This window comes from Notamacropus eugenii, chromosome 6 (assembly GCF_028372415.1).
Source record: "Notamacropus eugenii isolate mMacEug1 chromosome 6, mMacEug1.pri_v2, whole genome shotgun sequence".
NCBI lineage: Eukaryota > Metazoa > Chordata > Mammalia > Diprotodontia > Macropodidae > Notamacropus > Notamacropus eugenii.
The window spans coordinates 40,345,862-40,371,079 of NC_092877.1; the positions used below are offsets into that span (position 1 = coordinate 40,345,862).

General features: G+C 37.9%; 1 protein-coding gene across 10 annotated transcripts in view; it reads right to left on the reverse strand.

Annotated features, from left to right (window-relative positions):
- PIK3C2A (phosphatidylinositol-4-phosphate 3-kinase catalytic subunit type 2 alpha) overlaps positions 1-25,218 on the reverse strand; it is a 233,236-nt gene that overhangs the window by 22,191 nt on the left and 185,827 nt on the right. For all 10 annotated transcript variants that reach the window (XM_072619606.1, XM_072619605.1, XM_072619603.1 and 7 more), the window contains 6 exons: positions 24,820-24,912; positions 15,642-15,771; positions 6,808-6,944; positions 5,015-5,184; positions 4,202-4,358; positions 3,462-3,571 (listed from right to left, as the gene is read on the reverse strand). In XM_072619606.1, the coding sequence (XP_072475707.1) occupies positions 3,462-3,571; positions 4,202-4,358; positions 5,015-5,184; positions 6,808-6,944; positions 15,642-15,771; positions 24,820-24,912 (797 nt within the window). The remainder of the gene's footprint in view (positions 1-3,461; positions 3,572-4,201; positions 4,359-5,014; positions 5,185-6,807; positions 6,945-15,641; positions 15,772-24,819; positions 24,913-25,218) is intronic.

Sequence of the window (25,218 nt, forward strand, 5' to 3'; positions counted from 1 at the left end):
CAGTTTTGTGTCACCTGCACATTTTAGAAAGAATATCATGTAGATATTATCCAACATGATAAATATGTTAATACAGCAATAGGCCAAAGATGAACCCAGCTAAGTGTGGAGCAATCCAAAGGATAATCTATTTTTTGGTTGTAATAAATAATAAAGACTTTCTACTGAAGTGGAGAAAGTGTAATAACCTGCATCAATGGAGGAAGAACCCAACACCAATACAATTTACAGATACCTTAAATATATGTGTTAGAATGTATTGCCTTCAGTGAAGAGATATGTCTCTGAAAAGTTATCTGTCAATTTTTTATAAATGGAATCAAATTTTTTTTGTCCTTTGGTTCCTGACATTTAAAAGATAAAAGTCACAGGTTTAGTACTGAAATGGACCTCAGAGATCATTTAGAATAATCCCTTAGTTTTACTTACAAGTGAATTGAGGTTCCCAAAAGTTGAATGACTTGTTCAAAGTGAAATAGGTATTAAGTGACAGAGCCTGGATGCTCTTTCTTTTGCAAATAAACATCTTCCATTGTTCCTATTATCTGTAAATAAGGCTTTCGTTTTATTTGGTTTGTTCAAACTAAGGTACACCAGTATAAAATGAATCAAAGCACTGGTTTTTGGCTCTTTCCCTATGCTTAAGTAGCTCATACTATTTTTTTAAAAATTAATTTATTTAACTTTTAACATTCATTTTCACAAAATTTTGGGTTCCAAATTTTCTCCCCATTTGTCCCCTCCCCCCACCCCAGAACACAGAGCATTCTAATTGCCCCTATCACCAATCTGCCCTCTCTTCTATCATCCCCCCCTTCCCTTGTCCCCATCTTCTCTTTTGTCCTGTAGGGCCAGGTAACTTTCTATACCCCATTGCCTGTATTTCTTATTTCCTAGTGGTATGCAAGAACAATAGTCAACAGTTGTTCCTAAAACTTTGAGTTCCAACTTCTCTTCATCCCTCCCTCCCCACCCATTCCCTTTGGAAGACAAGCAATTCAATATAGGCCATATCTGTGTAGTTTTGCAAATGACTTCCATAATAGTCGTGTTGTGTAAGACTAACTACATTTCCCTCCATCCTTATCCTGCCCCCCATTGCTTCTATTCTCTCTTTGGATCCTGTCCCTCCCCAAGAATTGACTTCAAATTGCTCCCTCCTCCCATTGCCCTCCCTTCCATCATCCCCCCCACCCCGCTTAACCCCTTCTCCCCCACTTTCCTGTACTGTAAGATAGGTTTTCATACCAAAATGAGTGTGCATTTTATTCCTTCCTTTAGTCAAATGTGATGAGAGTAAACTTCATGTTTTTCTCTCAGCTCCCCTCTTTTTCCCTTCACTAAAAAGTCTTATGCTTGCCTCTTTTATGAGAGATAATTTACCCCATTCCATTTCTCCTCCCAATATATTTCTCTCTCACCCCTTAATTTCATTTTCTTAAGATATGATCCCATCCTATTCAATTCACTCTGTGCTCTTTGTCTCTGTGTGTGCATGTATGTGTGTGTGTGTGTGTGTGTGTGTGTAATCCCACCAACTACCCAGATACTGAAAAGTTTCAAGAGTTACAAATACTGTCTTTCCATGTAGGAATGTAAATAGTTCAACTTTAGTAAGTCCCTTATGACTTCTCTTTGCTGTTTACCTTTTCATGCTTCTCTTCATTCTTGTGTTTGAAAGTCCAATTTTCTTTCCAGCTCTGGTCTTTTCATCAAGAATGCTTCAAAGTCCTCTATTGCATTGAAAGACCAATTTTTCCCCTGAAGTATTATACTCAGTTTTGCTGGGTAGGTGATTCTTGGTTTTAGTCCTAGTTCCTTTGACTTCTGGAATATCCTATTCCATGCCCTTTGATCCCTTAATGTAGAAGCTGCTAGATCATGTGTTATCCTGATTGTATTTCCACAATACTTGAATTGTTTCTTTCTAGCTGCTTGCAATATTTTCTCCTTGACCTGGGAACTCTGGAATTTGGCCACAATGTTCCTAGGAGTTTCTCTTATTGGATCTCTTTCAGGTGGTGATCGGTGGATCCCTTGAATACTTATTTTGCCCTCTGGTTCTAGAATCTCAGGGCAGTTTTCCTTGATAATTTCATGAAAGATGATGTCTAGGCTCTTTTTTTGATCATGGCTTTCAGGTAGGCCCATAATTTTTAAATTGTCTCTCCTGGATCTATTTTCCAGGTCAGTTGTTTTTCCAATGAGATATTTCACATTATCTTCCATATTTTCATTCTTTTGGTTTTGTTTTGTGATTTCTTGGTTTCTCATAAAGTCATTAGCCTCCATCTGTTCCATTCTAATTTTGAAAGAACTATTTTCTTCAGTGAGCTTTTGAACCTCCTTTTCCATTTGGTTAATTCTGCTTTTTAAAGCATTCTTCTCCTCATTGGCTTTTTGAACCTCTTTTGCCAATTGAGTTAGCCTATTTTTCAAGGTGTTATTTTCTTCAGCATTTTTTTGGGTCTCCTTTAGCAAGGTGTGGACCTGCTTTTCATGCTTTTCTTGCATCTCTCTCATTTCTCTTCCCAGTTTTTCCTCCACCTCTCTAACTTGATTTTCAAAATCCTTTTTGAGCTCTTCCATGGCCTGGGCCCATGGAATATTTCTTTTGGATGTTTGGGATACAGAAGCCTTGATTTCTACATCTTTCCCTGATGGTAAGCATTGTTCTTCCTCATCAGAAAGGAAGGGAGGAGATATCTGTTCACCAAGAAAGTAACCTTCTATGGTCTTATTTTTTTTCCCTTTTCTGGGCATTTTCCCAGCCAGTGACTTGACTTCTGAGATTCCTCTTCACACCCAGCTCACCTCCAGATCCGCCCAGCCAGCGCTTGGGGTCTGAGATTCAAATGCTGCTTCCCTGCCTCAGGGCTTTGGGTGGGGGCAGGGCTGCTATTCAGTGTGAGATTAAGTTCAGCTGCTCCAGTGGGGGCAGGGCCATTACAGGGGGCTCAGTTCCCTCAGGGGGTTTATGCAGAGACCTTCAACAATGGATCTGAGCTCCTGCCTGCTTTGGGAGCCCCTGTCTGCTGCTGCCTCCCGAGGGGGCCTGAGTTATGGAGACACCCCACTCCCCTCTCGGCCACCCAAAAAGACTCTCTCACTGACCCTTGTGGAGGGACCTGCGCAGCCGCTGGAGATTCTGTCCCTGAAGCCTGCTCGGATCCACTCCTCTCACTGCGGCATAGCCAAGGCAGGGCTGGGCTCTGCTCCTGGTCTGGTGGGCGACAGACCCTTTGGGTCAGTTTTTCAGGGCTCTCTGGAACAGAAATCTCCTCCACTCGGTTGTTCTGTGGCTTCTACTGTTCCAGAATTTGTTGGGAGTTCTTCTTTACAGGTAATTTATGGGCTGTGGGTTTGGAGCTAGCATATGTGTATCTTTCTACTCTGCCATCTTGGCTCCTCCCCCTCATACTATTTAAAAAAAAAATGTGTTTTTTACAAGTATTTTATACCTTGTAAAGAAAATTGTAGCTTCTGCATCTGTAGTTTGGGGTTGAAGAGCATCTCTGACATATTTCAAGTCCTGAATGCTTGTAAGTTCTGGTAACCCTGAAGGAATCATCTATAGAAGAAAAATGAAGAAAATTTGAGCTAAATGTTAAATTAATTTTAAATTAAAAAATCCAAACTGCAAGTCATTTGAAATAAACAGCATAAATGGATTACAGTTTCATAAGGACTGTTTTTAGGTTCTGTTACAAAACGGGACTTCGGATATCATTTAATCCAACCCCATCTTACAAACAAAGGAAAAACGTTAAGAAAGATTAAGCAACTTGACCAAAGTAAGAACCAGAGAGGAAATCCCCTTCTCCCTGTTCCTAATTCAGTTGTTTTCACTCTATCATATCATTTTTAGTCAACCCACAATATGTGTGGCAATGGGCCAGCACTGGAGTCAGAAGATCTCAGTTCAATTCTTGCCTATGACATAGACTAGCAGCTGTATGACTATGGGGAAGTCACCTAACTTCAGTGTCCCAGGGAACTCTCTAAGGCTATAGCTTACAGACTGGCTGCTGATTAGCATCAGTGGAGGCAATTTCCACACTGGTAGTGTCCTACACCCATGACACCACAAGTCCAACCCCCCCCCCCCCCCCTCCAATTCCTGCCTTAAGGTAAGGACATGTTTGTGATTTTCTCAAATTTTATACCCAAACCTCAAATATTTAAGAAGTGGAAAAGTTACCAGTGAAAGGAGATTAAGGAAGAGGCTTGTTTGTTTTCTTATCAAGTTATAGGCCTGGCAACAGAGGTCCACAAACAACTGGAAACGAATGGTAGGCTTTTCACCCCCATTAATGACATATGCCATATCTGAAGTCAACACAAAAGGAGCCCGATCCCTGTTTTTCAAAATAGAAAAACATGCAGAAAACATGTTTAGAAGAATGTCCAAATCATTACAAAATGTGATTATTTATCAAGGTGATCTTGAACCATTAACTACAACACTAAGGTAGGAAGCTTGCTGTTAGGCTCAACATTAAACAGTTTCAATTCTGGCTATCTAAATTAGTAATTCCTATATTAAGTGCAATAATTAAGTGCACAATTGACTGAAGTAAGCTATCATATAACTTTAAAAAATCAATTATCTTATCTCACAAAGGTAATCACAATTCTAGAGCCTTTTCTGAATCTATACTATAGGTATTTATAGAGCTACAGAAGGAAAGATACAATCATAGGTTCATATATGCTTGCACAATGCAAACCAGATTCTATTTTTATAAGGTATTGAACAGTATGGTGCAGTTCAAAAAATAATTACCAATCAGGAAAAACAGAAAGATTATTTATCTAGGCCTAATCAGAAATTATTAATCAGGATCCTTTAAAACCAGTCATTTATTCTCATTTGGTAGAATCTATAAAGTTCTCATAACTCATGCCAAAAATAAACCACCAAATATCAAGAATAATAGTAAGTTTGGGTGATAACTTTTAAAAAACAGTAATATCCATTTTCATTCTAAAATTCTTATTTAGCTAAACAAACCTTTTAAAACTACCAAACATTTGTGCATGGCCCAAAAACTTTCCGAAGTCAATGTGAAACATATGTCCTGTACTTCGTAGCATTATATTGTCATTGTGCCGATCACAGATACCTAATACATATGTGGCTACACAGCATCCAGCACACGAATAGATGAAATTCTCAGATGCCTGTAATAAGAAAAATTGTACAAGTTAACGTTTTAATAGGAACATATAACTATTTTAAGCTCCTTGTAACTCAACCCTCCTCAACCCAATTCTTTCCTACTGCTAATTAGTAGACAGTTACTTTTAGCCCTGAAAATACCTGATCTCTGACACAGGATGTTTTTCTGTCCAATGGCAATTTCTCATTCAGTACAACAGGGTAGCACTGTTGTTCTTTGAGTGCACTGTTTCAGAGTTGTGGCAATTTTCATGCCAATTTCACAGCATAAAGAAGGTGAAAAGTATATTCTGGGTTTTTCTGCTTTTTTGGAAATCCAATCTTTCTATCTTACATGGGCTAAAAATTTAGTAGCCACTCACTAGTCTAATTCCAATATATCAACTTGCATGGAAACTTTAGCTGCTCCATTTTTCCAACCTGCACCAGTTTTCTGCCTTTCTTTAGGTAGTTTGGTGGCTTTCTCCTTCCTAGGGGCTCACCATATTGGAACTGGACATAAGTATGGACACCTAATTGGCTTTAGTTCTACCATAGTTGAAAATTCCCAAACTCAAGCAATCCAGAAGCCTTAAACTCTCCAGCAACAAGGACTACTAAAAGGTGCCATCACATCTGGCAAAAGGCATATTCAGATTTCAGAAAAATTTAGGTCAAACTATACATCAGTTTAATCTATGTCCCACAACATATAACCAAGAAAGTTATGAGATAAGCTTTCTTTATTACAGTACTTACATGACATTTGTAGTCGCTGTGGAACAAGTTTCTTAATACCATAAAGCCACACAAATGTCAGTCCAATGTGTCCTAAGTAGTCATATATTATTTACAAAAAGGGAAATAAGGGCAGAGAGGCATGCAATTCTTTTGATAAAATCATTTTTCTTTAGTTTGTTTTTTTCTTGCCACTGAATCTTTAATCCACATCTAGGAGACACTGTATATTTAAGATGCCAAAATGACCTTATTTTGTATGGCATATAAAATCTTCAAGTACACAAGAGAGTGCTTATATTAAATCTATTTGATGGTGATGAGAAACTTACTGAAAGCCACAGAGAAATCAAAAGTAGGAAAGATAGTCTCTGCTTTCCATTACAATATAGAAACCACATCAAAAAGCAAAAGTATTTTTTGAAAGTCACTTTTTAAAAAGGTTGGAAAGATCTGCAATTATCCACTGAAATCGCTAGGGAGCGCTCCTGTGCTAGTAAGATAAAATGCATCTGCCATCTTGCTAGAGATAGAGAAAACTTATAGCTACAGAAATTGATCAAAAGAAGTAAAATGCTGCTTTTAAAGGCACCATCAAATGAGTAAATAAAATACGAAGGAATAAAAATTAAGGATTGCCAGTATTATCATTTTAAAGCTCTGTGATTCTCACACCATTAAAGTCACCCTTCATAATAAAAATCAAAGGATTACAGATTTAGAGATGGAAGGGACTTTAAGAGGGCAAATCCAACACTTGTACTGTATATGTCACAAAGGATAAAAATAAGGCCAACAACAACATTTCCATGACTACTATTTATTCACTTTTGGTGATTAACAATTTTTAAAATGGCTAAGATTAATTTCTAGTAAAAATATTCAGAATTAAGGCAAATGTTCATTACCTTTTCATATTCTTCTTCAGAGGGATTATACTTCCTGAGCCATTCTGCAAGTGGTTTATCTTTAAAGGATCCTGTCACTCCATATTCTACTTGGATTTTCCTGAGTGTATCTGAAGCAGGAACAAGCTCCACCATACCTTCATTTAGTGATACCAAGTTATTATTAGTGATGAAATGTCTAAACAGGTAACCTTATCCAACACATATTTACTAAGCCCCTTCTTCATGCAGAACTTCATGCAGAACACTGCTAGGACAAAGTTTAGCTAAGACTCCTCTTGATCTCATAGAACTGCGGTTTAAGTACAGGGGTGGGGAACCTGTGACCTCTAGGCCACATACAGCCCTCTAGGATCTCAAGTGCGGCCCTTTGACTGAATACAAACTTCACCGAACAAATCACTTAAATAAAAGGATTTGTTCTGGAAAACTTGGACTCAGTCAAAAGGCCACACCTGTGGACGTCAAAGGCCACATGTGGCCTTGAGACCATGGGTTCCCCACCCCTGGTTCAGTAGATGAGTACTTTACGTAAAATAGATAACTGAGATACACAATATTATACAAGTATATTAAATAGTTCTAAAACATAATGCTATGAAAGGTAAAGAAGAAAAGGTATTAGGGACTAAGGGAATCAGGAAAGGATTCATAGCATCTGAGCTGGGATTTAAAGGATGGATAGGAATTTGGCAAGAAAAATGGAGGGAGACTATTCCAACAATAAGGGATGCTGGCAGCAAAGGCATGGAGGCAGGAGAGTATGGAGTATGTTTAAGTTTGGCAGAACTGGAAAATACACGGATTGAAATAATGTAAATAAAACTGAAAAGGCAGAGGCATTGTATTGTAGAGGGCCCGGAAAGAAAAAAGTATGAATTTTACTCCTGGTGGTCACCAGAATGAACAGGATGTGGAGGTGAAACAGACAGGTCTTTAGTAACTAATGGGATATGAAATTCAGAGAAGGAAAAAAAAGACAGCTCCCAATGTTACAGACTTGGGAAAGAGGGTGAAAGCAGTACTACAGACAGAAACAGATAAGTGAGGAGAAAATGGACGAAGATTCGATTTGGGGGAAAAGCTTGAGTTTGAGGACCTATGAGGACGTCCACATAGAAAACGTCCAAGAACATAACTGGAGACATGAGTCTGGAGCTCAGAAGACAGGTTATGGCTGGAGTTATAGATCTGGAAGTCATCTAGATAGAGGCAGAAATTGACATCACAGGACTAAGAGGAAAAAAGAGTACTAAATCCAAACCCACGAAAAACAATAAGCTTGGAAAAGGAAGAAGAGCCAAGAAAGACAACAGAAAAGTGATTGGAGAGGTTGAGGGAAATCTGAAGACTGTAGTGTTGTTGAAGTGAACAGAGAGGATCCAGCAGGAGGAGACATCTAAACAACGACAAAATCTAGATGCAATCCATATGGGCTTTATAGCTATCATTCCCAGATAATGGTAGAATATAAATATAATCAGTTACTTTTGTTGTGTTTTTGTCATTAATTAAATCTTTTGAAAGCCTTATAGTGAAAGTGAAGATACTGAAAATCTGTCAGTTGGACTGCCTGTGATAACTGCCTAATTATTTCACTGGTTTCATCTTAATCTTTCAACCAGGTGCCTTTTATTCTACTTCACAGCATTGCTTCAATACCTCCAAAAACTCAAAGCTCCCATATATGCATCACAGACATTTTGTTGAAACCCTGTAGCTGGTCTCTCCAGACCTATAGAGATCAGGACTCAGGAACTTAATCCACTCACGTCTGGAATGTTTGACCTCTGGGTAAAACTATTCTGATTAGTGAATTAGTGAGTGCAAATTCACAGTCCATTATATTTAGTTGAACTCAGACTACCAGATCGTGTTTCCAGCTGTCCAACATGCCTACCTTGTTGCTATTTGCCCTGAGGCTGCCATATGTATATATGTCACCCCCCAACTTCATGCTCTGCACACTGTAATCAAAGTCATACTAACAATCTTTAGAAAGGGAATCATCTGAGTCTCTTATAGCCCCACTCACCATCCCTATAACTTCCCAGTAAACAATATTCTTTCTTGGCCATTTTCACCTTATATGTATTATAATATAAGCTCCTTTGGGGCAGGATTGTCTCAGTAGTTCCATATCCTCCATACTTAGATATATAATAAGCACATAATATATGCTTTTCTTCCATTCATCTGAATTTAATAATGTGGGTACTTCCTCCACAACACTTCCTAACATTATAATCAACTGGCAAAGTGTTCTGTGTTTGGCCATGACATCACTATTATCAGTGAAAATTAGGCAATATGAGGGAAGGAAACTGATGGCTCTTGTGAATTGGGAGCGAGGAGAGAGGTAAGCATTTTAAAGTGTGTTTTCTGTTCTCCAAATTAAGATGTTCAATGCCAAACAATACTATCCTACCTCCTAAAAGCCTGGTACTTCATTCCTCAAAACTTCTCTCCCTCTACTTCCTATTCACTTAGATGAACACTTCTACCAGCATCTTGACTCCTTAAGGAACTTGACATAGTAGTCATCTCTCTTTTTAGCCTTCTTTCAATAGTTATACAAATCCAAGAGTAACAAAACTCACTATCTTTGTAATCCTGGCCCCTCATTCAATTTCTCTATTACTTCTTGGTGTAGTGGATATACAACTGGATAGGGTATTAAGATGACCCTGAGGTTGACTCCCACACATCAAACACGTAAAAACTGTGTGACCTTAAGTCACTTAACTCCTTCAAACTCAGTTTCCTCATCTGTAAAATGGAGATAATAATAGCATCTATCTCCTACAGTTGTTCTGAGAATTAAATGAGATGCTATATGTAAAGCACATTGCAAAAGTTGAAGTATTATGTTACTTATTTTTATTCCATACTTCTATTCCAGTTAATTACAATCCAGATATTATTACTAATATTATTGCTATCAAGCTTCCGTCATCCAAGTTCTCAACCTCAATGTCATCCTTTCCTCTACTCTTCTCATCCCTTACAATTCATTTGGTTGTTGAATCTAGCTAATTCTATTTCCATAAAATCTTCCATATCCAGATCACTCGCAACACTGCCACCTTACTTTGGGTGCCTGTGATCTCATTTGGATCTTTACCACAACCTTTCCTTCCAGCTTCCCATTTTTACACTTCATCCTCCACAAAATGCCAAGGTAATCTTCCTACAATGGAGATCTGGGCAAGGTATTCTCTTGTTCAACAATCTCTGGTGGCTCTTCATATATCCTGAAATGAAACATAGCCTAGAACTTACAAATGGGTCTAGCCTACCCTTCTAGACTTATTCCATATTATATCCCTTTAATCCATTCTACAATCCAGTCAAATTATCTGTTTTCTGACCTTGGCATTCTGTCTTCCTATATGCTATGCCTTTGCACATGCATGGAATATATTACTTTCTCATCTTTCCTTCTTAGAAGTCTTTCTTCAATGTGCAGCTCAGGTGTCATTTCCTCCAAAAAGCCTTTCCTAGTCTTAATAGTTGTTAGTATTCTTTTTCTTCAAATGATCTTTCTGTATCTGTTATATATAGTTTATCTCCAAGTAGGGGGCAGCTAGCTAGGCTGCACAGTGGATAGAGTACTGGGCCTGGTTCAGGAAGACTCAGTTTCCTGGGTTCAAATCTGGCCTCAGACACTTACTGGCGGTGTGACCCTGGGCAAGTTACTTAACCGTGTTTGCCTCACCTATAAAATAAGCTGGAGAAGGAAATGGAAAACCACTCCAGTACCTTTACCAAGACTCCCAAATAGAGCCATACTACTGAAATGAGTCAACAACAACAATCTCCTAATAGAAGGTAAGTTCTTTGAGGGTAAGGACTCTTCCTTTTGTCTTTATGTCCCTAGCACTTGCACAGTGACTTCGACATAATTAGAGTTTAATAAATGTTTGTTGAAGCGAATTTAAATCTCTCCATTACCACTGACTCCTTGCCATCTGACTTTAAATATGTTCGGGTCCTCCTCGGTCCTTGACCCTTCTAATCTATCCAACTACAGTCCCATCTCTCCCTTACTCTTCATTATTATACTTCTTGAAAAAGGTATTTTTTTTTACATTCTGCATTTCTTTCCTCACCATTCACTTACTTAGTCATTTGTTTCTCAAAATCAGGGTTCTCTTCCTATAGTGCTTGTGAAACTGCTCTGATTTTAGTCATCTCCACAACCAACCCCTCCTCTCCATTTACCTGGCCACCATCCTCTTTCAGCTCTCATCACCTCTCACCAGGACAATGACAACAGCTTCCAAATTGGTCTGCTTGCCTCAAGATGCTCCCCTTTTAAATATATTCCTCATAGAGCTGACAAAGTAATTTCTACAACACAATTCTGACAATGTTACCCCTGGCTTAATAAACTCCAGAGGTTCCTCATTACCCTCCAGGATCAAATACAAACTCCTCTTGTCATTTAAAGCCTTTTACAACATGCTTCAAGCCTATCTTTCCAGCATTATTATGTATCACTCCTCTTTCATTCATTCTATGGTTCAACCAAAATATCTTCCTTGATATTTCTCACACAAAATTACACTCTCTCATCTCCATACATCTGCACAGGATATCCTATGCCTCATGTTGGACTGTACTCTCTCCTCACTTCTGACCCTGGGTTTAACTATCATCTCTGTGCAGGTAACTTGCAGATCTACATACATATCCAATTCCAGTCTTTCCCTCAAACTTTGGTTCCACAACACCAATTGGTTATTGGACATTTAAAGGGCACATCCCAGAAACACCTTAATTTTAACATAACTTAAACTGAATTCATTACCTTTTCCTAAAGCCCTCCCCAATTCTCTACTCTTCCAAACTTCTCTTTCTGTAGAAGGCAACAGTATCCTCCCAATGCTTCAGGTTTGCAATCTTGCCATTATCCTTAACTCCTTACTATCACTTATCCCACAAATTCAATCAATTGCCAAATGTTGCTATTTTCACCTTTACAATAACTCTCACATTTGACCCCTTCCCTACACTCACATAGTTAAATACAGAGAGATTCCTAATTGTTCTCCCTACCTCTGTCTTTTGTCACTACCATCTATCCTACATTGTACTTACCACAATGCCTGGCGTATAGCATAGACACTTAGTGTTTATTGACTTCCAAAGTAATTTTCCTTAAGCACAGATCTTACTATGTAACACCCATACTTAACCAATTCCAATAGCTTTCTATTGCCTCTAGAATGAAATATAAATTCCTCTGTTTAGTTTCTAAAGTTCTCTGCAACCTGATCCCATCATACCCGTCCATTTCAGTGGACATGATTCCCTCTTCTCCACTCTATGATCCAACCAAACTGACTCTCTCTCTCTCTCACAATACTGCACACCTCGCTCCACTCCTCTGCACTGGCCATCCACCTGAAATGCACTCCATCCTTACCTCGACCTCAGTCTTTTGTCTCTCACAATGCTGCTCAGACACCATGTTCTAGATGAAGCCTTTCATGATCCTCCCAGATGCTAGAGCCCTTCTTCCTTATAGCAGCTTATATTTAAAGGCTCTGTGTATACGTACGCATGTGTGTCTCTATTTTTTAGCTTTATATTTATGATGGATATAGTGAAAAACTGACTTAATATGAATGTAACCTCATTGCATGTAGAGATGTGTTGTTTTTCTGTACTTGTATTCCTAGAATCTAGCACAGTTCCTGAAACTTAGCAGGCACTTAATGAATACTTGGTAATGGCTTCTTAGAATCTCTAATTTCTTTCAAAACCCAACTCAAAGTGCCACCTTTTAAATGACGCCTTTCCTGATCTCTCTAGTTGCTGGTTTCTCCTTTCCAACACAACCCTGTATTTATGATTGTAAACATTTTGTATTTACATGCATGTATATTCATGGTCTTTCCTGATGGAATTTAATCTCCTTTAGAGTGGGGCTACTTAAGTTTTGCCCTTTGATTCCCAGAATCTAGTACAGTGCCTCAGGAGCAGATGGTATTTAATAAATGCTTTTTGATCTACCACTCCTTCTTAATGACAATCCAGAGTTAACTTGAAAGACAGAACCCTCTTCTGATTGGGTCCTCAACCTCTTTCTACCCCCAACTGTGGATATTCCCCAGTTCAATTTTACAAATATTGATTACGTATCTACTATATTAAATAACACCTATCTAAAAACAAGAACAAACATTATATATTGTAGAAAAAAGTTAAAGGCATTTCCAAGAAGACTAAGGATAAAGCAACAAAGGTACCCATTATCATCCCTACTATTTAACGTAGTGCTAGAAACGCTAACTATAGCAAAAAGACAAGAAAAGGAAACTGTGGTAATGAACATAGAGAGAAAACATTGTTTTACACAGATGATTTGATGGTCTAATGAATCCTAAAATCAACCAAAAATTAATTAAAACAATGTATAAATTCAGCAAATTTGCAGAACATCAAATTAAGTGCCTAATATGCACAAGGCACATTAGCTAGATGCTAGGAATTCAAAGACAAAAACAGCCCTCAAATTTATATTCTACTGAGTCTTGTCCTTTACCTCTTCTCTTCCTTGACCTCATTCCTCCTCATGGCAATTTCATGATAACTCTATGACATATATATTGATACAGTTGCCTATCAAATCTGCATGTTGTGTGCTGACCTCTCTTCGGCACTCTGGATGCAGATGTCCAAAAGTATTTAGGATTTCTTCAACTGTTTTTCCCAATGACAATTCAAATTAAACAGGTTCCAAATTGAACTCATTATCTTTTCACCTACATCTTACTTCCCTTTCTGAATTTACTATTTCTGTCTCTGACACTACAATTCAGAATTCCACCATCATAACTTTGGGGTTATATTTGGACATGCGGTGAAGGGTAAGGGAAGAGTGACCATATACTGTTTTACCTCTCTATCATCTCTCACATGGACACCCTTCTCACTAATTTCAGTGTTACTACTCTTGTACACATACACATGTCTATTTTTCAGAACTATTGTAAATAGCTAACAGTTTTCTCCTACCTCCAATCAATCCTTCATTATGCAGTCAAAATAATATTTCTTATGTATAATAGATCTGGGCAGAATATGTCTCTCAAAAAAAAAAATCAATGATTCCCTATTACCTTCCAAATAAAGTTCAAACTCGTCGAGTATTTCAGGCTCTCCATAACATGATACTACCCTACTTTTTCAGCTTTATTTTACATTTCTATAGTCTATAAATTCTAGACTCCAACCAAACAGAATAATTCTGTTTCCTCCCAAATAAATACTTATAGGTGGATCTCACTATACCTTGGCAGGAAATGTTTCCTGTTCCCACCTCCTCTTTTATTTTGAATTCCTACCCATCCTTTAAATTAAAATCAAATTCTACCACCTCCAAAGAGGTTTCAGTACTTTATCTCCTTTTCCTTCCTAAGCAAACTACAATCTTCCCCTCCCACCCACACTTTGTTTATTATAGCAAGCTATGTTAGAGGCACATAAATCAGTGGATGAAGTACTGGGCCTGAAGTCAGGAAGACCTGAGTTCAAATACAGCCTCAGAGACTTACTAGCTGTGTGACCCTGGGCAAGTCACTTCTGTTTGCCTTAATCCAATGGAGAAGGAAATGGCAAATCACTTCAGTATCTTTGCCAAGAAAATCCCATGCCAAGCACTGGCATCCTCTACTCCACAGGGTCATGAAGAGTCAGACACAAGGGAATAGTAACAGTGTAATGATGTATTATGGCTATCTTGTGTTTACATACAACATTCTTTGAAGGAAGACTATGATTTAGCCTGGCAAATGCCTAGTACATAAATAATCAGGCACTTTAAATGACTGTTATATTTATTGTCGCATTATCCATACGTTAACTTCAACTAAATCTTTACATAACCCTGTGAGATAGTTGATGTATTACATCCATGTTCAAAACAAAGAAGAAATACATATTCTGGAGGCATGAAAAGAAAAAGAACATAGTACAAAAGAAAGAAAGAACAAAAGGAGGAAAAGTATTCAGACACTGCACTATGAGAAAAGACAAGAATGGATAGTTTCTAAAATTGAGAGGTTGTCAACATCTAGGGTGAACAAGAAAACATGTACAATGAGAACAGAAACTGTAACTGGATTTGGTAACTAGGACTTATGAGAGTACAATGTCTGCAGTGGGAGGTATGGAAAGATAGACTTCTTGGGCTTTAAAAAAATGTGTACACAGGAACTGATGTTAGTAGTACAGATAAATCATTTCAAGAAAAGTGGTATTAAAAGGAAAAATAAGTAATTTAGCTATAGATGGTAGCTGTGTCAAGCAGGAAAACTTAAAAGACACAGGAAAGATGCATTTCTGAGGATAGAACAGGATCAACAAAAAAGGAAAAGTCTGAAGGTGCTAGAGAGAATGATGCTTAAGACTGCAGGATCAGATTTTCTGGGAACTAGAATAGAAATATATTTTATTGTGTGGAAAAAAAAGACTAAGTAGTAAAAATTTAGGCACTAAGAAGACAATGAGGCTTGCCCATGATGTATAAAGATGGATAAAAATGAATAATGTCCATTGTACATACCAAATGTCAAAAATTAATTTAACTTGTAAATATAAAAGCAATTGAGCACAGATAATATACTCACTACATTTCAGTAAACTAAACATGTTTCTACTCAGATAGTTCTTATTAAAGAGATTATACTGTTTTATATTTCTTTGTGCAAAAGAAATCCAATATAAAGAACAGAAGACTAATAAATAAGATAAACTAATGAGATCTTGATGTGGACATACAGAAATGGGAAAATTGGATACCAGATGCAAACCAATAATTTCACCTCTATCTTTGCCTGTTGAAAGACACTTGAAAATGACCATTCTCAGATCCAGTCCCTCCTTTAGCCAGATCTTATCCATAATCTTTATCATTTGTAAAGCCAACATATCTTGCCGTAGATCTTCACCAACCTTAAAATGAAAAGAAATAAAAGGACCACTCTTTTAGAAGTCTTAATAGACCATACTCTTTAAAAGTTGAGAGAAATTCACTTAGAAGTTGTTTTTAAAAAACAATTAAGCTTTTCTTCATGATTTTAACAATTATTCCAAGGGGAATGAAAGAAAGAGAAAAGAGGACAGAAATTTCTTTAATTCTTCTATAGGACTCAGCATATAAGTAGAACAATCTAGATTTGACTATCCTGAAAAATAATGCAGATAAATAATTCTTTACCTTTTTCAATCTATAATTTCCTGTTAATAATTTTTTATATGCAAAAATATCTTGAAAACTCACAAAAGTCTTCATCTTTGAAGCTACTTCTAAAGGAGAAAGGAAAGAAGAATTAAGAGGCCCGGAGTAGGCAAAACTGAACAAGACTGACAGAAGAAACAGAACAGAGCTGTTTTTGTTGTTTATTAGGAATTGGTTCTTCTGCTAAAGCTTTGAAATTTGGGGGTAAGAATTCACTCCTTGTTTTATAATTTCATTTTTTCATTTTTGTTGACAATTACTATTGATTAATTTTAAAATTCATTTAAAAATTTAAGTGCTTATTTCTTAAAGGGTAAAGCCAATGATCAAAGTTCAAGCACTGTTTTAGACCCAATGAAAATATATACCACAGGTGCTTACTAAAGGACCAAGCATCATTTTCTGCAAGATACTTCCCTATCCCCAAGCACATACTATTTAGATAACCTTCTGAATAACTAACGCTTTCTAATTAAAATTACTGAAATTTCTATTCTTGGTGTAATGCAAAATACACTGGCTTGGAAGCTCAAAGGTTTGTGCCCATAATCTCTGGGCTTCAATTTCCTCATCTTTAAATGAGGATGTTGAACTAGATGAAGGCAGCTAGGTGGTGCAGTGGATAGAAAACCAGTGCAGGAGTCAGGAGGACCTCAGTTCAAATCTCACCTCAGACACTTGACAGTCACTAGCTGTGTGATCTTGGGCAAGTCACTTAACCCCAATTGCCTCATCCTGGGTCATCTCCAGTCATCCTGATGAATATCTGGTCACTAGATTCAGATGGCTCTGGAGGAGAAGTGAGGCTGGTGACCTGCACAGCTCTCCCTCACTCAAAACAATGTCAAGTGCAAGTCATGTCATCATTTCTCTGATGGCATGGTCTCCTTCAGTAACAAAGGATAAGCACACACACACACACACACACACACACACACACACACACACACACACATGAACTAGATGACCTTTAAGTACTTATTCAGCTCTAAATCTATGACAATTTATGACAACAAAGGCTTCTATAAAGTACTCTGGTGAATACTTAACGTGTAATAGAAAGAGATAATTTATAAACAGATGACCTAGGTTCAAATCGTAGTTCTTCAACTTACTATGTAAGCTTGGGCAAGATCTTTCTCACCTTAAAGGGTTTGAATTAAAGATCTGAACTTGATGTCTTCTAAACCTCTTCCAGTTCTAATCTACAATCTAATGTAGAGCAGCAGTTGTTTATACATTTCTCCAAGGAAGCTCTACTCATGCAGAAGGTCTTCCTCTTATTAGGGTTATCCACTTATTCTCATTCTTGATATATAACTACATCCTCAAAAATTTCTCATTACTTTGTGCACTATCGAAGTCAATGGAACTTGGCTCAAGGCAGTTAATGTCTACCATCCATCTTTCTATTGCTTTATGTAATTTATAATTTTAACTCTTACAGGATTATGATTTTGATGATTTGAAGTTATGTCCACCAAACATTTTTTTTTATTTTTGCCAGAATCAAGAAATATCTCTTGTATAAAATCTAAACAAAAGAATTCCCTATTGATAGTGTGACTGTTCCAATGTTCCTAGTCACAGATAATATTGTAAGGAACAAATATCCAAAACACTGCAAAACCTACTTAATGTAATCAACAACAGCATAAAAAAGACCAATCTAACAATTTATATAAGAAAAATGAAGTAGAAGAAAAACACACATCTGTTTCACTTGATGAGAATGCGCAATGAGACTGTTGAATGAAATTCTCCCTGAAACCACAGAAATTTATGATTGTGTTAAAGTTGCATTTTATTTATTTATTTATTTTTAAGATTTATTTATTTAACTTTTAACATTCATTTTCACAAAATTTTGGGTTCCAAATTTTCTCCCCATTTATCCCCTGTCCCCACCCCAAAATACCGAGCATTCTAATTGCCCCTATCACCAATCTGCCCTCTCTTCTATCATCCCTCCCTTCCCTTCTCCCCATCTTCTCTTTTGTCCTGTAGGGCCAGATAACTTTCTATACCCCATTACCTGTATTTCTTATTTCCCAGCAGCAAGAACAGTACTCTATAGTTGTTCCCAAAACTTTGAGTTCCAACTTCTCTTCATCCCTCCCTTCCCACCCATTCCCTTTGGGAAGGCAAGCAATTCAATGTAGGCCATATCTGTGTAGTTTTGCAAACGGCTTTCATAATAGTCATGTTCTGTAAGACTAACTATATTTCCCTCCATCCTATCCTGCCCCCATTGCTTCTATTCTCTTTTTTTGATCCTGTCCCTCCCCAAGAGTGTTGACTTCAAATTGCTCCCTCCTCCCATTGCCCTCCCTTCCATCATCCTCCCCAACCTGCTTATCCCCTTCTCCCCCACTTTCCTGTATTGTAAGACAGGTTTTCATACCAAAATGAGTGTGCATTTTATTCCTTCCTTTAGTGGAATGTGATGAGAGTAAACTTCATGTTTTTCTCTCAGCTCCCCTCTTTTTCCCTTCACTAAAAAGTCTTTTGCTTGCCTCTTTCATGAGAGATAATTTGCCCCATTCCATTTCTCCCTTTCTTCTCCCAATATATTTCTCTCTCACCCCTTAATTTCATTTTCTTAAGATATGATCCCATCCTATTCAATTCACTCTGTGCTCTTTGTCTCTGTGTGTGCATGTGTATGTGTGTGTGTGTGTGTGTGTGTGTGTGTGTGTGTGTGTGTGTGTAATCCCACCAACTACCCAGATACTGAAAAGTTTCAAGAGTTACAAATACTGTCTTTCCATGTAGGAATGTAAGTAGTTCAACTCTGGTAAGTCCCTTATGACTTCTCTTTGCTGTTTACCTTTTCATGCTTCTCTTCATTCTTGTGTTTGAAAGTCCAATTTTCTTTCCAGCTCTGGTCTTTTCATCAAGAATGCTTCAAAGTCCTCTATTGCATTGAAAGACCAATTTTTCCCCTGAAGTATTATACTCAGTTTTGCTGGGTAGGTGATTCTTGGTTTTAGTCCTAGTTCCTTTGACTTCTGGAATATCCTATTCCATGCCCTTCAATCCCTTAATGTAGAAGCTGCTAGATCTTGTGTTATCCTGATTGTATTTCCACAATACTTGAATTGTTTCTTTCTAGCTGCTTGCAATATTTTCTCCTTGACCTGGGAACTCTGGAATTTGGCCACAATGTTCCTAGGAGTTTCTCTTTTTGGATCTCTTTCAGGCAGTGATCTGTGGATTCCTTGAATACTTATTTTGCCCTCTGGTTCTAGAATCTCAGGGCAGTTTTCCTTGATAATTTCATGAAAGATGATGTCTAGGCTCTTTTTTTGATCATGGCTTTCAGGTAGGCCCATAATTTTTAAACTGTCTCTCCTGGATTTATTTTCCAGGTCAGTTGTTTTTCCAATGAGATATTTCACTTATCTTCCATATTTTCATTCTTTTGGTTTTGTTTTGTGATTTCTTGGTTTCTCATAAAGTCATTAGCCTCCATCTGTTCCATTCTAATTTTGAAAGAACTATTTTCTTCAGTGAGCTTTTGAACCTCCTTTTCCATTTGGTTAATTCTGCTTTTTAAAGCATTCTTCTCCTCATTGGCTTTTTGAACCTCTTTTGCCAATTGAGTTAGCCTATTTTTCAAGGTGTTATTTTCTTCAGCATTTTTTTGGGTCTCCTTTAGCAAGGTGTGGACCTGCTTTTCTTGCATCTCTCTCATTTCTCTTCCCAGTTTTTCCTTCACCTCTCTAACTTGATTTTCAAAATCCTTTTTGAGCTCTTCCATGGCCTGAGCCCATGGAATATTTCTTTTGGATGTTTGGGATACAGAAGCCTTGATTTCTACATCTTTCCCTGATGGTAAGCCTTGTTCTTCCTCATCAGAAAGCAAGGGAGGAGATATCTGTTCACCAAGAAAGTAACCTTCTATGGTCTTATTTTTTTTCCCTTTTCTGGGCATTTTCCCAGCCAGTGACTTGACTTCTGAGTGTTCTCTCCACACCCACCTTGCCTCCAGATCTGCCCAGCTAGTGCTTGGTGGCTGAGATTCAAATGCTGCTTCCCTGCCTCAGGGCTTTGGGTGGGGGCAGGGCTGCTATTCAGTGTGAGATTAAGTTCAGGTGCTCAGGTGGGGGGCAGGGCCATTACAGGGGGCTTAGTTCCCTCAGGGGGTTTATGCAGAGACCTTCAACAATGGATCTGAGCTCCTGCCTGCTTTGGGAGCCCCTGTCTGCTGCTGCCTCCCGAGGGGGCCTGAGTTATGGAGACACCCCACTCCCCTCTCGGCAAGCTGAAAAGACCCTCTCACTGACCTCTGGCGCCTGTGGGTGGAGGGACCTGCGTGGCTGCTGGAGATTCTGTCCCTGATGCCTGCTCGGATCTGCTCCCCTCGGTGCCACGTGGCCAAGGCACGGCTGGGCTCTGCTCCAGGTCCGGTTTGTGACGGACCTTTCGTGTCAGTTTTTCAGGTCTCTCTGGAACAGAAATCTCCTCCACTCCATTGTTCTGTGGCTTCTGCTACTCCAGAATTTGTTGGGAGTTCTTCTTTACAGGTATTTTATGGGTGTATCTTTCTACGCCGCCATCTTGGCTCCTCCCCAAAGTTGCATTTTATTAAGTCAGAAAAAAATCTCCCTTTTATTCCCTATCTCCTTGCCCCCATTAGGAATGAAAGAAAACATCCATTACAAACACGTATAGTAAAACAAAACAAATTTCTGCACTGGCTATGGCAAAACGTGCATGTGTGTGTATCTGTGTGTATATCTCATTCTGCACGCTAAGTGCAGGAGCTGGGTAATATGTTTCAGCATTCATCCTCTGGAATCATGTTTGGTCATTACACTGATAAAAGTTTTAAATTCTTCAAAGTTGCTTGCCTTTAGATTACTACTGTCCCTCTATAAGTTGCTTCCTTGGTTTTGTTCACATCACTCTGCATCATTTCACACCAGCCTTCCAGGTTTCTTGGAAACACCCTCATCACATTTCTTAGAGCGCAACAGAATTTCATGACATTTATGGCCATAATTTGTTCAGTTCTTTGCCAATACTCTTTTATATTCTTAGAGTTTGTGTTGCTTAGGATTAATCCCTCCCTTAATCTAGCCTCCCTTTAAATCCCCCTTTCCTCCTCTTTTTGTATTGAATGAAATGTATTTCTGTCTTCAGTTGTGTGTGTATTCCACCTTTCTTTGACCAGTTCAAATAACTGAGGCTCAAGAGTCAGCCAGTCTCCTCCCTCCTTTCTCTTCTGTTTGTACAAATGTATACTTATTCACGGTGATTATGAGGTAATCATCTCTAACCTATCCTTCCTCCAAAAGTATTTTATTTCTCTCTTTCCACTCTTCTCTTAAGATCATCAAGGCTTAACAGAACTACTCCCAGACCTTGTCTGATTAGACTGCTTTTATGACCCCCATAATGATGATAGGGTTCAAAGTGGATACAGGTATCACACATTGGAATGTAAGCAGTTTAGGGTTAGGGTTAGGGTGACTTAGTACTTTATCATCATTAATGTTTATCTTTTTGTGTTGCTCTTAATTCAAATATTTGAACTTCAAACTTTCTGTGGCTCTGGTCTTTTCATCAGGAATGCTTGCAAGTCTTCTACTTCATGAAAAGCCCGTCCCCCCCCCTACAGAATTACAGTTAGTTTTACTGGATGAATTTTTTTGGCTGTAAGCCCAGATCTTTTGCCTTCTGGAATATCATATTTCAAATTCTACACTCCTTTTAGGGGGCTGCAGCTCTATTATGTCTGACTCTGATGATGGCTCCTTAGTACTTGAATTCTTTCTTTCTGGCTGATTTTTCTTCAGTATTTTTTTCTTTGACCTGGAAACTCTGGGTGTTGGCCAAAATATCCCTGGTAGTTTTATTTGGAGATTTTCTCATGGGGTGATTGGTAGATTTATTTCCAGTTTGTCCTCAGTTCTAAAAGAATAGTACAATTTTCTTTTAAGATTTCTTGCAATATGATGTTTTAGAGTCATTACCCTCTAGGTTTGTCTTTGGCTTCATTGACACCATACTAGTTCTTTACTATTGGATTCTTTTTGTTTGTTTATCCATTTTTCTAGCATACATACTGACTTCAAACCTGCCATGAGGGCTGGGTTCTGTGCACTACTGGAGGAAAGGTTTGGGTTGATTTTACTGCTGCTTTCTGTGGATACTGGGTTTTACGTTATTCTAGGATTTCAGTCCAATTTGTCAGTGTTTCCAAAGTGGTCTGATCTACAGCAAAATTGTACTGCTGCCTCTGTGGTCTGAATTCTACAAATTCCTAATCTGAATTTGGATCTGAACAGTAAATGCCACTATACTCAGTCCCTATCAGTCATCTGGGAAATGCCATTGCTTCAAACTGACAGAACTGTAGACTTTCCTTTGGTCTCATATTCCTGGCCTAAGTTATCCCTCTGCAGGCTTCAGATGTGGCTAGATGCTAGAAATGAGTCCCTATTCTGTACCTGGGGTATAAGCCACACGACTACTGCATGCTTCTATACATCTTTCAGTACATAGGCTAAAGCTTGAAACTATTTCTTGCCCTGATAAGTCACTCTTGGTTGCAGGTTCCTTCCTCAGTCCTTCTTGGATCAGTGACCTGGAATTGTGCAGTTGGTGACAAAGCTGCCATTTGGTACCTATTCCCACACTTTGCCACATTATGGATCTGAGACCCCATAATGCCTAGGCACAAAGCCTGTACCTGGAAGCTGGAATGCCACACAAAGCCCCATGCTTCTAGCTGAACTCTTTCTCCAATGTTTGAAAACCTCCCTCTTTCCTTATGTGAACTTGGAATGGAAAAATGAGTCACTGTGCTTTTCCTTCTATTTCCTCATCAGAATTGTCTTGGATGCATTTTCTGGATTTATGTGAAGGAATTGCCCTGAGGGAGGGGAAGCTCAGCTCTACTTCCCACTACTCTACCATTTTGGTTCTTCTGTATTGAACCTTACATGATTTTAATAAGAGTTATAAAAACTATGAAGAAAGTGTTCAAAGAATAAAACATTTTGTTGGAATGTATAAACAGTGAGATTATACATTCTTTAGCTCTTACAGTCAGTAATGTGACCATAAGGAAGCAGTCTTCTACATGTAGTCTACAAAATCTGATGGTTTCCTTTGCATGCCTCCATGTAGGATATTCTCAAGACTATTTTCATAAAGATATGAGATAAAGTAAACTGGCACTTACTACTGAATTCTCAGTTGTGCTCCCTGTGGCAACCTCCCCCCACCCCCAAAAGCTATTTCATAATCATTTTTACTCTTTTGGAATATTCCTGTCTTTGAATTATCTTGGCAATTAATTTTTGAGTGCCATTAAAATGTATTACTGTCAGCATACATTTGTTCTACAAATATTTGACAAGGACTCTCTCTCTCTCTATACACATACATAAACACACATCTAAAATGACTATTCTGCAACTTTGTATGTGTGTGTAGAGGTGGAGAGAGTTCTGACCTATTTTCCCTTCTCAATGGATTAACATGGTTAAAAGTGTTTTTAACTAGGCCAATTCATTTTACTAAGTTGTATACTTTTACAAAATTCAAGATAGAAAATAAAGTACTCTAAATATTAAAAAACTATCAGTTTAAGGCAAAAGGAAATGTATTTGAAGAAACACAGGTTAGAAAACACATCTTCTATCATTTTAAATTTTTCTTTGTCAATATTACTACCCAAATCTCTTTTAATGAAAAATTAGATGACATATTATATGATCCATCTTATAATTGCTTTTCTTCTCTATTACTAGCCAGAGCCTTGTCTTATCTAAAAGTCATGAGGACTGAATAATGTCTTCTTCTCTCTCTAGCTAGCTGCTAGTGTTTTCATGTTCTTACATTTCTGTCTCCTTCATCAGTACTTTTACCAGGTTGGACGTTATGAATCCAATGACAATATATGTGTACATGAGAAATAAATGGTCTTCCTTGCTCACAGACATCGACCAAGCCTATTCTTTCTATGTTTTTGTTCTTTACTAGACAATGTGTAGACTATCAGGGCTAAACTATGACTCTCTTAAATTTGTAAAAATTCTATCAGAGGCTGATCAGTATGGCTCCCATTGTCTTTCTGAGGATGTTTCTGGTTAAGTGAAGCTCTGTGCTATACTATGCTCAAGAGGCTCTGGGACATAGAATTCCAAAGACAAAGTTATTTTATACTTTCTAATATGCAGTGCTTTCCAAAATAGAAATTCTAGATTTAGTAATTCTAAAAAAATATAATTTTTTTTAACGAAAATCATCAAATCACTGTTTAGGATACTGTTGATTCTGCTTGAGTCTAATACATTTCATATAAGTAATAAGTACTTTTTCATAAATACTCTCAGCTGTTGTCTATGGCTTGGCCTCCATTTTCCCATCATTACAATAAGGCTGCAGCCTAGAGTGTTCTCTTAAAGGATAGTCAGCTCTGGAGAGTTCTCTTCATTTTTTTTCCTCTTATATGATTAGGTCTACAAATGACTAGAAGCCTTAGTCAAGGAGCAATGAAGATATGAGATACATAGACAACAAAGTAGCTTATAGAATGAGTAGACTCCAAAGATACTGTTAGTACGAAGTAATTTTGCACTCCATTATAAACTTTAAAAATAACTAAGAAGAGAGAAGGTATAAATGAGAATAAATCCATGATACACTAAGTGAACTACACTTAAGAAGTGGTTAGGAAAACATAACCATGAAAATAAAACACATTCATTTCCTCATTTTTCTCCCAGAAAGGAAGAAAATCTCACCTTAAACATGACATTGATTTCCTCCCCCAAAGGATCAGCATTCACCATTGTGACTTTTAGAGGAACTGCATTAGAACTGAAGAAGGAACATGTCTGCAAATATAACATGTATTAAATATGAGAAGATTAATAAAAGAATGGGTACAACATGCCTAGGCATTTTCCCTTTACTTGTGCCTTTAAGTCACAGCATCAGTGAGAGTAGCAGTTGTTTAGTTGTTTTGTCTTTGCTCTTAAAGAGGACCATGACATAAGGGAGGAGATGTCATGACTTGCAAGTGAGGGATTTAAGTGAGGGAGAGCTATGCAAAGTCACCAGCCTCATTTTGTTCTCCAGAGCCATCTGGGTCCAGTGGCAAGATATAGATTAGGACAACTGAAGATGGCCCTGGATGCAGT